The following is a 17,030-nucleotide window of genomic DNA, read 5'->3' on the forward strand; positions in this document are numbered from 1 at the left end:
GTTGTTGGACTTCATTAGATTTCAATAGTGTCCATTCAGAGTGAACCATAAAGACCTAAGTTGCACAAAGACATATGGGACTATTCTCTTTACCAAAAGACAAAGTCGCGTTGAAGATATCATTAAGTGCTTTAACAAGTGAAACATAATTCCACTACGAAGTAATTATTGAGTTACGTTCTATACTTCTAGATGGTAAACAACACAAAAAACAATCTCGTAACTCGAGTAATATAAAATTATGCACGCAACATTATTGCTGACATTTCAAGTATAATAAAACTAGTTCCACTGAAAATCTCGTTATATCAATGGAATTAATGGGCACTTGTATAATACTATTGAACCCCTTCCATGTATATATAAATACAAGTATCATGTGAAAAGCGGCAAAACACATAAAGGTGTATAGTGTGGGATTCATTTCTAAATTTTTCGATGAAAACTAAAATGTTCAATATAAATTCAAAGTTCAAAATCAGCTACACTTCCTCACCATGTAGCATATGTAATCTCAGTTACTCTATTATGCAACTTTCACCTAGATGACATTAAATTCTGTGCAAATAAAGATAATGGCTTATAAGAAAATACACAATATTATCTCTTCAATGAAAATGGTTCCAATGGTGCAGGAACCAACAAAGGCTTCCGACCAAAGTATTTGATGCACTCGCCTTCTTTACAATTTGTAGTATTGCGAGAATAAATCATTGTTGTGGAGCTTAAGATATCATCAGCAAATCCACAAGCCTGAAAAAATGGTCTGCATTAAGGAAAACAATCATTAAAAATAATAGAATGTAGTAGCCATATAAGTGGAAAAGTGAAGCATGGCTTTCTATATGTATTAAAAGAGCATCAACAAACAATGATGAGCTTCCCCAACATTCCGTTCCCCTACTCTTGCTACAACCCTCACAACCTCTTTCAACCTTTCCCCTAAACCTTTCACAAATAAAGACACAAAAGGAAAGCACACCATATTTACAATGAGAGAATAAAAAATGTTAATAATGCACCATAATATTAAGCTTGAATAGTTAAAAGTTTCTACAATGTCACTGTCGAATGATTTCAGTGGTTCAAGCAAACATGTAATAAGTGACTACTAGTAATGAATGGTTAAGAATAATGTCTATTGTATACTAGATATATACAAATGAAAGTCAGTCTTTATCCTCTTTCTAACTGTACATATGCAATGCCTATTTAAGATCCTATGTAATATCCATTTGAGATCAAAACACCTTGGTTTTGTATACCAATGAGCAATTGCATTTTTCACGTAATTTAGCCTCCAACAACACTCATAATTGATATGCATATGCATATGCAATGTATTCAAACAATTACAAATGTGTACATGCATCATGTTAATGTAGGGTGAATAAGATGCATTAGAGATAAGATGAAGCATTCTATTAAACAATATAAAATGAGTGAAAAATGGCACATGTATCACACATGCTCTTAGATGAAATGTTATTGAGGAATGTGACAGCATATAACCCAAGCCAAAGAGATGTATGCGTTTCTTAAACAAACCATAATTTCTCTTAATATAATTTGAAACATTCACCAGAACCATGCAAAGAATTAGAGAAGCAACCAAACCTACAACCAAAGTCAATGAAGAGCAATGTACGCTTTGCCTAGTGTCAGCAATCAAAAAGGAAAACAATACCAATTATTCATGGGAGTCATTCAGTAGTTCAACATCACCATTTTAAAAGTATATATTAGCAAAAGTGAAATAAGCATAGTCAAGCCTTGAATTGTTTTCTTGATTAAAAATGAGCATACAAAAGTACTTGTAAGTTGTAACATAACATGTATCAGTTTTGTAGGTGTTCAAGATATAGAAAATATAATTTAGTGTAATGCCATAAAGAAATGTGTTTGTATATATTGCTGATAATTACAAAACAATGTAAAACTGAACATTACAACAGCCTGATATAAAACAATTACCAATTATTTGACTAATTTATTTTGGAAGAACAGATTAATAAATGAATCAAAACACAAAAGACCCAAATACAAGATTGAATTCCAACCAATTATTATTTTTCAAGATAGAAGTTAAAAAATTTCAAACAATATTTATCCACCCAAGCATGTTTAGATCTCAATTGCTTGTAGTATTATTCTCAATTGGATTGTTATACACGAGAAATTTATATTCAAGGAATTTTAATCCTATTTTAGTCATTTTCAATAAAAAACCAAACATTATATTTAATCCCATTGCAATCATTTTCTTTTTGCTTAAAAAATCTAGGGTTGGGACCCTAGACCTTGTTGAGACATGGACCATCTAGGACTCGAACCTAGAACCTTCCATACGCTGCTGGAGTGCTCTACCACTGAGCTACTGGCCCCTCTTGGACCAGTCCATCGTCGGTCCGGGTGTGGCTTATTTCCAACAGAAACACCCCCCTTAAGCCACACCTCTCGTGTGCTTGGGGCTCCTAGCCTGGACCTGGCTCCGATACCATGTTGTATCTCAACATTTTCATACTTCAGACCAAGTCCAATAGTACCATGCAAGTATCTCAGAATATGCTTAGCAGCCACTAGGTGAATCTTCCTAGGTTCACACATGAAATGACTTGACACATTAGTAGCATAACAAATATCAAGGCGAGTGTTTACCAGGTACATAAGAGATCCAATAATTTGTCTATAGTATGTAGGATCTATAGGATATGAATCTACTGCTTCACTTTTGAGCTTATGAAGATTTGTTTCCATTGGAGTGGATAGGGGTTTACAATCCATTATACCAAATTTGGTCAAGATATCAGTGGTGTATTTTCCTTGATTTAGGAAAATATAATTCTCTTTTTGCCATACTTCTAGACCTAGAAAATAGTGCAGAAGACCTAGATCTGTCATATCAAATTCAGCCACTAGATCTTGTTTGCATTTTGCAATAAGATGATCTTCTCCTGTTATCAACAAGTCATCAACATAGAGAACAAGTATTAACATGTCACCATCCAATATTTTGAAGTATATGTTAGGATCTGCTTCATTTTTGGAATATCCTAGCTTGGAGAGATAACTATCTATCCTTTCATACCATGCCCTGGGAGCTTGCTTAAGGCTGTAGAAAGCTTTTTTCAGTTTACACACATAGAGGTTTCTATCATGTGTAGCAAAGCCTTCAAGTTGTTCTATATATACTTCTTCCTCAATAACACCATTCAAAAATGCGGTCTTTACGTCCATTTGATGTATCTTCCACCCTTTAGATGCTACAATGGCAATAATGGTTCTTACAGAAGTATATCGGGCAACTGGAGCAAATGTCTCTTCGTAATCAATTCCAGCCTTTTGAGAAAACCCCCTGGCAACGAATCTGGCTTTGTGTTTTTCAATACTACCATCTGGTGCATATTTGATTTTGAATAACCACTTTGAAGAGACAATTAATTTGTCTTTTGGTCTAGGTACAATGTCCCAGACATCATTTTTTCAGATAGATTGGTATTCCTCAATCATTGCATCTTTCCAAGCTTGACATGTTAAAGCCTCTTCAACATTTGATGGTTCAGATTTTGTAAGCTCGGTCATGAGTGCAACATAGCATGATTGACTTCTTGTTTTCTTATTCTCTCTGAAGATTTTATCAGGTTCCACATTATTTTCTTCAATCATCTTTCTTGCCCATAGTGGTCTTTTCTTGTTGTTAGGATTTTCAGCATTCTCAAAATTAGATGATTGAGGTTCATGATCTTCTATGCTATTCTCCTCTAATTCTCAATTGTAAGATTTTCATCTGATTCTGTGATTTGATCATCTTCTGCACTTAGAGGGAGTTTATAAGCAGGCATCTTCTTCAAATTTGACATCTCTACTGATTTCAATAGATCTTCGTCCTGGAATATAGATTGTGTATCCTTTAGTGGTTTCATTGTAGCCAACAAATATGCCTTTCTTCCCGGAGGGTTCTAGTTTGGTCCTCTTTTCTTTAGGAACGTGAATATACATGTGACAACCAAAGATTCTTAGATGGCTTAAATCTCGTTTATTCCCTGTAAAGGCTTCTTCAGGTGTTATATTCTCTAAGATTGAATGAAGGCATTTGTTTTGAATGTACACAATTGTATTTGAGGCTTCAACCCAGAATGAGATATGTAGATTTTGATCATGCATCATGGCTTTAGCGGCTTCGATGATGGTTTTGTTTTTGCTTTCTGCGACTCCATTCTGTTGAGGATTATAAGGTACTGTACACTCCCTCTTAATCCCAACAGAAATGCAAAATTCTTTAAAAATTTCAGAGATATATTCACCCCCATTATCTAATCTTAGAATCTTTATTTTCTTCCCAGTTTGATTTTCCACTAAGGCTTTAAATTCTTTGAATTTCAATAACACTTCATTTGATTCTTTGACTTTTATGAAATAGATCCAAGTTTTCCTAGAGTAGTCATCAACAAATATTACGTAATGCAAAAATCTCCCTAGTGATGGTAATGACATTGGACCACACAAATCAGTGTGGACAAGTTCTAGTACAACTTTTGATTTGTGTTCACTTGAAGGAAAGGACCCTTTTGAGTTCTTCCCTAGAGCACATCCTGTACAAGTTCCAACATGATCAGATTTTAGATTAGGTAATCCTGTGGTGATCTTTCCTATAGAAGGTAGGGCACTGAACCGAAGATGTCCTAATCTTCTATGCCAAATTTCATTAGAATTAGATACTTCATGATTTAGTGCATGTTTTTGAGCATTACATAGTTTATATAAACTACCATCTCTAGACCCTACAGGAATAGCATTCTTTATGTTAGAATTTGTAGGCCAGAGTAGAACTTTATCTTCATGGAAGGTGACGCAATATCCTTGACCAGCTAGTCCTGAAATAGCGACCAAATTCCTTTTGATACCCGGTAGAAAAAGAGCATCTTTCAATTGTAATGTAACTCTTGTTCTTAATTGAATTGAGCAGGTCCCAATTCCTTTCACTGGATAGGTAGAATTGTCTCTAATTGTAACTTCTTCAGTTGAGTGCCCTTCAAAGGTTTTGAATTGATCTCTAAATCCGGTTATGTGTCATGATGCTCCGCTATCGATTATCCACATATGTTGTTTGAATTTAGTTCGCTTGATAAGGCTAAGAAGAATAGATGATTCTCTACCTCCTTGACTTCAGCTATGGTTGCTTGGGCTTTCTTTCTTTCTGGGCAGAACCTGTGAGTTTGTCCAAATTTATCACATGTGTAGCATTGAATTTTGAAGAAGCCTCTGTTTTTGTGATTATTTCCTCTCTTCCGTTTGAACTTCTTTTTCTTCCGTGTTAGCATGTAGTGCTTGAATTTCTCCCTCTTTGTTTGGACCCATCCCTCTTGTAATTAGTCGAGATTCTTCTTGAGTGCAATTGTTCTTGAGTTGATTGAATTTCGGTAGTGTCGGTTGAGCACTAATGCCTTGAATAAAGGATTCCCAACTGGAAGGTAGTCCCTTAAGTGCTACTAGAGATAGCTCCAAATCATCTACATTATTTCCAATAGTTGACAATTGGTCTTTCAACTCTAAAATCCTCATGAAATAGGATGTGATTGTTTCTCCTTTGTTCATGTTGATATGCATTAATTGTTGTTTTAAAGTAAGCTATATGCTTGCATTATTTATTTCATATGTATTTTGGATGGTCTTGAACATATCATAAGCTATAGTTAGTTTTGATATGGTTGGAAGAATGTGATCTTTAACAACATCAATTATTATTTTCTTAGCCTTGTTGTTGTGTCTTTTCCAGGTTGTTTTCTCTAGTTCGTCTTCGAGCATCTTTGTGTCTTCTTCTATATATGCATCCAATTCAAGTTCTTGAAGAAATTTTGTTATTCGAATTTTCCATGAGACAAAGTTGGATGCGCCTTCGAGTCTATCCTCCACTCTAACACTGTTCACCATGATTGTTCTTCCTTTGATTCTAAATGCAAGTCTGAATTTTAATTAAAAATGTCACTATCTTTTATTTATTTCTCTACCAACTTGGCTCTGATACCATGTTGAGACATGGACCAGCTAGGACTCGAACCTAGGACCTTCCATACGCTGTTGGAGTGCTCTACCACTGAGCTTTTGGCCCCTCTAGGACCAGTCCATCGTCGGTCCGGGTGTGGCTTATTTCCAACAGCAACAAACCTCAAAAACAGGAAAATGAAAACTTAGTACCAAATATCTAGAAGTTCATTGGTAACTCTTAAAAGACATTTTATCCTGCTCTACCACCAAGTAGAAATGAGTTATTGCCCTCCCAGGGGTTACTAGCCAATCTTTCTAAACATTATTCTGCTCTTGTGAACCTTTTGATCTTTGACTTTTCCATTTGATAGCACTGAATGACTAATTTGGATTCCTCCATGTCTGCTTCAACTTTCCTCTTTTCTCTGTTGTTCATTGGGTGACATTTCAAATCGCCCAAAAATCCAAGGGGCTTAGTTTTTGAAAGTTTTTGAGATGTACCCGAAACATTCCCTCGAAAGGGGCATTGTCCCACGTTTCTGGTCCTTTTCAGGGCTTCCTTGTGTCCCTGCATATCCCAATGTTCCCTTGCCGTCCCCAACACTTCAGGGTATCCCCCACATAAAACGCATAAGAAAATCAAAAAGGAATTTAAGAAAAACATTCTTAAACAAATCAAACCGCAAAAGGGTGTGATAGGGGGCACCACCAAGGTGCTAATGAGCACAAAATTATACTGAGAGGGGGAGGGGGAGCAAAATAAATCAGTATGATAATATTTTGCTTATCTAAATCTTAACAAGCATAAGAATGGAAAAAATACAACATCCACACAAGAGGAACACCAAATTATGTGGAAATCATTTTGAGAGAAAAGCACGTTGAAGGACTACTTGGATCTACTGTCCAAACCCAACCTCACAAAAAATGATAAAATGATCTTACAATGTTTGCAAGCACTAACCTGCTAGAGACATCAACCCCCACTTACAAAATTTGCAGGCACCAACCTGATGGAGACACCAATCCCCACAATTGAGCACCAACTTAGTAAAAGGCACCAATCTCTTCTGATAGGAGGCACCAACCTCTTTTGCATGAAATCACCTTCAAATGAACAACTGAAATCTTTGCTTAGCTCTGCTCCAATTCAGATTATCTCTAGTCTTCTCTGCTTCACACAAGTTCTGCTATAATCCAATCTAAAATTGCTTTGTAATACATCTGTTTTGTTTTGCTCTGCAACAAATGATGGAACATTTTGCACATCACAGAGAACACACACAAACAATTGTCCCAACTGCCTGAAAAATTTCTTCATTAAATATTTGTCCACACATTTTAACTCCATTTAGAACTCGGCCTTAGAATGATTAAATTCATTATAGTAATGTGCAACAGATTGGCCAAAAGATTATTCAAAAATTCAAATCATCCATTAAACCCTTGAGTTGGCCATATCTACATTTGAATTTCTAAACCCTATCGTACCGTTAATGCATTTGAATATCAGCCATTGATCATGAATTTTGTGGGCAGAATCAATGGCAATCCAAGCCTTGACCAGATGTGAATATTCTAGCTTGAAGGACATGCTTCATCAGTTGTCATCAAAGTTGCATGGACACGGATACGGATACGGCCATTTTTTAAGACCCCCAATATGGATACGGCTGGATACGTTATTCATAAAAAACATATACACATATGTTTAACCATGCCGCTTCACAACAATGACAAAGCACTGACCTTTGCAGTATGCGCTCATGTGATAACACGACACTTGTCAACATAGTGCACTATAACAACTTCGAAGTGGGCCAGGTCTATTAGGCCTATAATGAGCTCGTTGCAATGAATGAGCAACAACTGTGACTTGGACGAAAGATGGGGACCACAATATAAACCAGGCTTTAGAAGACAGGCAATATTGAAATAATTCGAGGTGACCAGAACCAAAGGTAAGGCTAGGAAAGCTAGGCTGGTGAATGCACAAACATAGAGGCTTCAAGTACAAACTCAAGCAACTTGCAATAGTACTGTCAAAGGAAAGGATCTAGGAATGTCCACCTTGTACAACACACTCAATTAACATTAAAGACCTGAATAACATATCCATCTAACAAAGACAACATTCCAACAATCCACATCAGCCCTTGATATCAATGACAACATTTCCAACAGGTGCCCCAATGCCAAAAACCTTTTAAAACCCATGTCCATTGCTAATTTTGCATTACTAGAAGGGAAGAAGACGAAAAGGAGCAGTTTCCAAGATATCAGTTGGATGATAACTGATTTTTAAGCTTGTTTCATTAAAAAGTTCAAACCTTTGCCCATTGCTTTTTTGCATTCACCAAAACTTGTGTTGCCAATCTGCTCTTTGAAAGGTGTAGGTCCTGGTCCAGATTTGGTTCACCTGCAAGTCCTAATTTTTCCCGCAGGTCCATCCTGAGTGAACCTGGGGCAAATTTGGCAAGTACATGTTCCCAGCAAGCGAATTTTGCCTATTTTTAAATTTTTTACCAAAAAGTGCAATTTGACTGCCCAAACTCTAAAACATAGTATACAAGACATCTAAAAGACAAAAACAAATTCATTTCTCATATTGTGAATGAAAAACAAATATATTATCCTTCATTGCTGAGCTTTTTTTCTTGCTTGCCATTGCACAAATAAAGTTGAAGATTGTTCAGTGAACGTTCCAAGCTGGTTGGTTTGCTATTCCTATGCATTTGCAAGAGTTCATTTGTTGCCAAGGAGATTGTAGATGAAGATTTCTTCAAAATGGGTATGGTTTTTTAAGTTTTTGTTTTTTCTTCCAGCATTTTTGTTTACAAATGAACTCTCTTGTTTTGTTTTGAAGGTTTTGTTTTCATTCTTCTAGGTGTTTATAACACATGCTTAATTTTTTGAAATGAATTAAGTTGTATTTATATATTTTTGTTTTTATTTGTTTCAATTCTTTGAATGTGCTATTTATTGAACTTGTTGTCTTAAGTGTTACAATGGCATAAATTCTAGCTCCCGGAGCCAACCCTACTTGAAAACAAACCTAAACTAATGTAATGTTAGACATTCGAGCTCATAGAGTGAAAAAACATTTGTACAAGATCCCTTGACAAGGCATCAAAATTTGTTCGAGAAATGATGGTAATGGTATTCCAAAATAACAAGTACGCCATATATTGATGAGCAAGAAAAAATAGATCAAGCAACAGGTAATAAATCACATCATCGTTTGTTAAAGAAAGGATCTCCACCACCACCACCTTCTAATGTTCAACCTACAAAGAGAACCCATTTTTGTCCACACTTGAAGAGAAACCTCAAGCCTATACATATAAGAGACCAAAGGGATGGATAGAAATGCCATTTCATAATGTGTCTCAAGAGATTGCCTATTATTACATAGGGAGATGTGTCTATGTGAATGGATTGGTATTCAATGTTGTGCGCTCACCATACTGACAACAAATGGTGAAAGCAATTAATGAGGCTCCAAAAGGGTACAAGGGATCTACTTATGAGAAGGTGCATAGCACCTTATTGGAAAAGGAGGTGAAGTTTGTAGAGTCCTTGAAGCCCATAAGGGATTTGTGGGCTGAAACAATGGTATCCATCTTTTTTGACGGATCAAAAGATGCAAGAAATCGGTCATTGATGGATGTTATTGCAATGTCTCCTAAAGGGGCAATGTTCTTGAGATCAAAGGATTGTGAAAGGGAGGTGAAGGATGGTGCATTTATTGCTAACATTCTTTGTCAAGTGATTGAGGAAGTGGACCCTTGAAATATTGTATAAGTTATAACAAACAATGCCAAAACTTGTAAAGCACCTAGGTGAGTCGAACCTCTACCCACGGGGTACCGGCTAATCTTCCAAGATAGCAATTGATCCAATTGCTTTCCGAGCATTCCGGTTGTCAACTCATTACTAACTACTATTTGTTGAGGAGCACTATTCACACATTTTTTGGGGCCCCTTGTGCTATCCACTCACTCAACCTTATGCTACAAAAAATTGGCACCAAAATTGATTGGATCAAATGGGTGTATGATGGGGCCGAAGAGATCTAAATGTTTGTCACCAAACAGCATATGTCACAAGGCATATTTAGAAAATTCTTGAAACTACAGCTACTAAAGGTAGGTTGAATATGTTTCACTTTGGAAAGCTTTTTAATTTTATTTTTGAATTTGAAACAGGTTGTGAGACTCGTTTTGCCTCCAATACAAATGTGTTGAGACAACTTGCGAAGGTTTGTGAAGCACTTTCTAACATGGTCATCAACCCAAATTAGTTCATATAGAGATAATCTAGCACTACATGGGGGGCAAAGGTTAAGCAAATGATCTTAGATGACATCAAGTGGGATCGTGTTGAGTATCTCCTTAGTTTCACTAAGCCCATATTGAGTATGATCTGTTATACCAACAAAAATGGGCTTTGTTTGGGTGAAATATATCATGGCGTCAAATCAATGGTTATGAAGATGAAAGTTATCATAAATGCAAAAGAGCAAGATCTTGAAGGAAAAAAATTCAAAGTACACAAAATCATTGAAGAGAGATGGAACAAAATTACCACTCCACTACATCTTCTTGTCTTTGCATTAAATCCAAAAATTTTATAGTTTTGAGCTCCTTTTTGTGACAAGAAGAGTTACCCCATACAGAGATGTTGAAATCAATCAAGGATACAAAACTACCCCTCGCAAACTCTTCATTGATTGTAACAAGAGTTGAGTTCAGAGATTTTGCACGCTCCAGCTACTTTAGTATTGATGCTCTTCAGGACAAGTATAAGGTCAATGCTTATAGTTGGTGGTACTTCCATGGCCAATCATTCACACACCTATGACCTCTTGTTATAAATATTTTAATGCAAGTTTTATAAAAAATATTTGAAGTTTTATATATATTATAATTTATTATTTAACTTTTTATATTTTGTAAATCTTACTCTCTAATTTTGTCTTGATAGGTTGCTAGTTCATTTGCATATGAGAGGAATTGGAGTGTATACTCCATCCACTCAGTAAAGAGCAATTGACTACAGAGGACTTGGTGTACGTGCACTCAAACTTGTGGCTCCTACCACACAAACAAAGTGGCTACAGGGGAACACAAGGAAGTGGGATATCAAGCCAAAGTATATTGACATGGATGCTTCCACTTTCCACTTTGCTGCACTTTATGTTGACAACGAACCAACTAGCAAGCATAAGAGTGTTAGTGACAGTGCCAGTGACAGTGCTAGTGCCACTATTTGTGGTTTTTCTAATTTACCAATACCTACATCATCTAATATGGATGGTGATGATGATACTTTTGAAGACCCATACGATTTTTTATCAATTATGACTGATTGTTGACACTTGACATTATTATTTTTTAACTTTAATTTATATCATGATATTTGAGTACCAATATTTGACTACTAATATGATGGTTTTGTTTATTATATAATATGATTCAATGTGTGGTGTATTTTGGACTTTATTATTGCTGCAAATATGTATATATTTCTGATGTTTATATGTTTTTGTATGGTCAAACCTAAAATGAACCCAACCCAAAACAGTTTGACTGAAACCATAAACCGAACCCTCAAAACTGAACTTGAACCACTACCGGGACCACTAACTTAGACCAGAAAAGAAGAAGAGGAAGAGGGGGTAGGAGTGCTCTACAAGATATCAATTGGATGATGACTGATTTCTAAGCTCATTCATCAATGTGCCTATGTACTATGCATGATGCAACATTTCTTTTTATGGTATCTCTCAATATAAATTAATTTTCATTTTATGTCTATGATTATCAATCTAGTAGATGGATTATCGAAACAATGAATTGCTATTGTGCTTACGCTTTATAATTTTTCCTTCTTTAAGTTTTGGTTTATTTATGTTATTTTTAGGTATCCTTGATATTCTTAATTTAAAATTCAAATTTTAATTTTATATTTTATTTTAAAATCTGTCTCCTTGCTGTCTACAAAATCTGGAAATAACTTTGCCATCCCTGAAAAGTGCTCCCATCCATGTTGCCCCTCATCTCCAAAACTTGGAGAAACACCATTGCTATCACTTTCCTTACATATTGACTATAGCTACCAATCTAGATTTTCCTTCTGCATCGTAGCTCTATTACTAGGTTCTCTTGAATTGCCCCCTGTCCACATATGGGTTCAGTATGAGGCCAGCTATGGCCTGCATTCACCCAAGGTCTGCTCATGAACCGAGGGATCAGTGGACCTTGGGCAAATCCAAGCTATACCCAGCTAAACCTCGAAGGACCTATGGTCAAAAGGGCCCAAAAACAAAAAGAAAAAAGAAAAAAAGAATAACATTTTTAAAATAAAAACTCCCTTACACCCCTAATTTTTCTTTAAAGTGAGGGCTTAATATATTTAGTCTCGTTTCACAGACAAAAATGAGAAAATCTGCATTTTTTCCTTCAAGCTGCCATTGTTGATTTTTTAGGGTAGCTGCACTTTTCTTTGAATGTGAATGCTACTCGGACTCGGCAAGGACTCAGCAAGGCTGACCCGGCTTGGGACTCGGCAAAAAATCGACAGGACTCCGCAAAAACTCAGCAGAACTCGGCAAAAAACCAATTTCCAGTGATTTTTTACTAGAGCGAGTCCTGGAGAGTAACAAGTCCCTGAGACTTGGCTAGGGTCACTCGGCTCGGGACTCGTAGTCCTAGCGAGTCTTGGAACTCTGCTTTAGGAGAGAGAGATGGACGAGGAAGATTTATCCATTAAAGGTGAATAGATCTTGTAATTGCTTTCAAGATTTTTTTAGTTTTTTTTAATGTTTTAGTTCCTACATAATATAGGGTTTATAATGCTGTTTTTATTAATTTGTAAGGTTATAAATTTTCAATGTTTTTTTTTATTTTGTTGTATTCATACAAAATGGTTAATAGTTCTAATTCAATAGTTGCCTCACTTGCAAAGAGATCATTTAAAATTGATGCAGCATCACCTCTTTGGTGACATACAACCATCATTGACCAACTTCCTAGTGGTGAAGGTTATTGGCATTGTAACCAATGTCGAAATGAATACAAGAGCTTGTATAGTCAAGTGAAAGCTCACCTATGTGTAGTTCCCAGCTTAGGAATAACAATTTGTCTAAGGCCAAATAAAAAATGGTTGCCAAAGCAACAAAGAATAGGATATATCAAAGAACAAGAGGATACCAAAATGGCAAGTAGCAAAGAAAAGGAAAGAGCACATCCTCTTCCTAAGAAAGGATTGTAGAAACCTCCTAGTGGCTTAACATAGTCAACTAGCCCACATCCTTTCATGCCACCATCATTTTCCTGAGAAGAGGATACCCCCTTTCTTTCTCGTAAAAGAGAGCCATTGGAAAGGCCTTTAAGAATAAGGCAAGGGAGGTTGCAAATGAGAGCATTGCTCGTTGCATTTATAGCAATGGGCTTCTTTTCAAAATTGTTAGATAATTATATTGGCAGGATATGGTAACAAAAATTACCAATGCACCAGCTGATCACATTAGTCTTGGGTATGAAAGGTGTGTACCACCCTATTAGCCAAAGAAGAAGCCCATTTAGAGGCATAACTGAGAGAAATCAAGAATACATGGATCAAAACAAGGGTGTCCACTTTTTATGGATAGAATAATATTAAAAACAGACCACTAATTAATGACATTGCAATGTACCCGAAAGGGGCAATGTTTTTTAAGGCAATTGATTGTGAGGAGCGAGTGAAGGATGAAACTTTCATTTCCAATATCCTTGTACAAGGCTACAAGCCACTGAGATGGTGAGCCCTGAAAATGTTGTCCAAGTCATAACAAACAATGCTAAAATTCATAGGGAAGCAGGTCTAGTACTGGAGGGTACATATGGGTATATTTTTTAAGCACCATGTGTCATCCAATCTCTAAGCTTGATATTGTAAAAGATTGGCTCAGAGATCTAGTGGGCCAAAGAAATCTACACAAAGGCCAAAGAGATTCAATGTTTGTGACAAATCATCACATGTCACAAGCCATCTTTAGGACATTCTCCAACTTGGAGTTGTTGATGGCGCTTTTATTTTTATTTTAAACTTTTTGAGTATATTTTTTATTTTAAATTCAAAACTTTTGCTAAGTTGCTACTTCCTAATTTTTAATTTGTTTGATTTTGTACACCATGATAGGTTGTTGAGACTCAATTTGCATCACACAAAATCATCTTGAGACAACTTGTGAAGGTGGAAGAGGCATTGAGCGCTATGGTTATCAACATTCTTTGGAGTGTATGGAGGCAATCAAGAACAAAAAGAGCATAAAAAACTCAAAGCATTGATCCTAGATGATGAACAATGGGCTTGTGTGGAATACATTTTGAGTTTCACTAAGCCCATAATGAGTGTGATTAGGTATGCAAATAATAGTCAACCATGTTTGGGTGAGATTTATGATGGCATAGAGTGCATGGTTCAAAAAATAAAGACCGTAACAGAAGTGAAGGACCATGACCGTAACAGAAGCAAAGGACCCTTGTGGGCCATTGGAAAAAGATGACCACGTCTTTGCGTCTCCTAGCATTTTCTTTGTCCCCAAAGTATTATAGCAAAAAGATACTTTCCTTGCCAAGGAGGGTGGCACCATATAGAGATGAAGAGGTTGCTACTAGGTACAAGACTGCATTCAAAAGAATATTCCCAAATGTAGATATACAAAGTGTTGTCTTGTTTGATTTTGGTCATTTCAATATCTACAAATAATTATGATGTTTGCGCTCTTCAAGACAATTATAAGAAAGATTCTCACGAATGGTGATAGCTACATGGACAAGGCTATTTTTATTTGCAATATCTTGCAATTACAGTTTTATCTCAAGTATGCATCTTTTTATTTTAAATTTATTAACTTCTTCATTTTTCTTTCGAAGCTATAGATTATGTGTTATTTAATTATAAATGTTGTATGCAAATTCAACGAGTTGCAAGTTTTTCTTCAGCTAAGAAAAATTGGAGTACATACTCATTTATCCACCTAGTTAAATGCAACCAATTGGGTGCAAAAACAAAAAAAAAGCTGAGGAATTGGTCCTTGTGCACTCCAACTTGCATCTCTTGTCACATAAGACACCTGATTACAGCAAGGGGGTGACAAGGAATTGGGATCTAACTCCTAAGGGTGTTGACTTAGATGCTACTATTGCATAGCTTGCCCAAGTCAACAAGGCAACTTCTACATATGATGTGGGCGGTGGAAGTAGCATAGTAGCTGATTGCGGTTCAAATGAATTTAAACCAAATGTTGACTATCATGCTCTCAATTAACACATTGAAGAGTCATACAAAGATTATTGATTATTGAATGTAATTTTCATTTTGTATTGACATTTGAGTCTTTAACAAATCATTAAATTTCATTAGTATTTTCTTTGTTGCAAGTGCTGAGGTATTTCAATTTTTTATTATTTTGTTTGTTGGCAATTATGAACATTGAGTTTATGAGTATTATTTATTACAAATTTTTTAAAGTTTAAATATATATATACGAACTTGTACACATACCCAAGGAAAAAAAAAAATCATACCAACATACTCATGCCATCCCTATACCAAGAACGGCAACTTAGCTTCTTAGTTGTGCATTCAACACCTTATATCAAGGTTGCACGGGTATGGGGGTACTTGGAGACTTTGGAGACTGGTGTTGGTACCGATACAGCTATTTTTTCAAAATAGGAGACGTGGGTACTTGGAGACGTCAATTTTTTTCAAATATAATTTGATAATTTATAGAAATTCTGAAAATATGACATTGAACATTAAATATAATATAATAATTTAGCAAGGTTGCATGGGTACGGGGGTACTTGGAGACTTTGGAGACTGGTGTTGATACTGGTCTGGCTATTTTTTCAAAATAGGAGACGTGGGTACTTGGAGATGCCAATTTCTTTTAAATATAATTTAATAATTTATAGAAATTCTAAAAATATAATGACATTAAATATAATATAATAATTTATTAATGGCTGTTGCAACGTTTTAAGAAATCCTTGTGACCTGCATTTGTTTTGAGCATTGTTTTGTTTCCATTTGTACTACATTTTGATTATATTGTTGCCTGTGTTTTGTTTTTTTTAACATTTTAAGGTTTCCATTTTTTTTGTTTGGCTTGGAGACGGTGGGAGACGGGCGGATATGTTAGCGAGAAGTCTCCTCTCTATGGAGACATTTCCAACGAAGTTTCCGGTGCGAGAGACGCATCTGAGTCTCCAGTACGAGTACCCAGGGGCTGGGTACGAGTACCCATGCAACCTTGTAATTTAGTAATGGCTGTTGCAAAGTTTTAAGAAATCCTTGTGACCTGCATTTGTTTTGAGCGTTGTTTTTTTTTTACCATTTGTATTGCATTTTGATTATTTTGTTGCCTGTGTTTTTTTTTTTTAACATTTTATGGTTTCCTTTTTTTGTTTGGCATGGAGACAGTGGGAGACGGGCGGATACATTAGCGGGAAGTCTCCTCTCTATGGAGACGTTTCCAACCAAGTTTCAAGTGCAGGATACGTGTCCGAGTCTCCAGTATGAGTACCCAGGGGCTGGGTACGAGTACCCATGCAACTATGCTTATATGCCATCACTATACTGCTCTATGTGTTGTTCTATCAAAAATTTCCCATCTACCATCTAAGTATTATTGTTCCTAAGGGTTAGCATGGCACTCAATAGAGCATTGGCCTTCTCTTATTTTCAATTTCAAAAAAGGAGATACACATAGGACTACTATTTCCCCTGTATTTCATTTCAATTTTTGCACAAGAGGAAATAATGAAACAAACTAAAACCCATATTCATGCATTTCTCCAATCATAGGCAGACCCGGTTATGCTTAAGAAGAAAAATAGCTAAAACATTACTTATTGTAATTATATTGAAATTCAATTGTATTCCAAAGGTTGAGTCTCAAAATTGTTTTGGTAAATTACAAAGGTCACCCCCACCCTATCAAAAAATACTTACAACTTCAAAGTTCAAATTTCACTTTTGAAGCAAAAAGA

At 35.9% G+C, this 17,030-nt stretch overlaps 1 protein-coding gene across 1 annotated transcript in view; it reads right to left on the bottom strand.

Moving 5' to 3' along the window:
• Nucleotides 1-207: 207 nt before the first annotated feature.
• Nucleotides 208-17,030, bottom strand: part of LOC131046993 (GCN5-related N-acetyltransferase 3, chloroplastic) — a 142,923-nt gene continuing 126,100 nt past the window's right edge. The window contains exon 4 of the mRNA XM_057980806.2: nucleotides 208-766. Coding sequence (XP_057836789.1) covers nucleotides 601-766 — 166 coding nt within the window. The 3' untranslated portion in view covers nucleotides 208-600. The remainder of the gene's footprint in view (nucleotides 767-17,030) is intronic.

This window comes from Cryptomeria japonica, chromosome 9 (genome assembly GCF_030272615.1).
Source record: "Cryptomeria japonica chromosome 9, Sugi_1.0, whole genome shotgun sequence".
Lineage (NCBI taxonomy): Eukaryota > Viridiplantae > Streptophyta > Pinopsida > Cupressales > Cupressaceae > Cryptomeria > Cryptomeria japonica.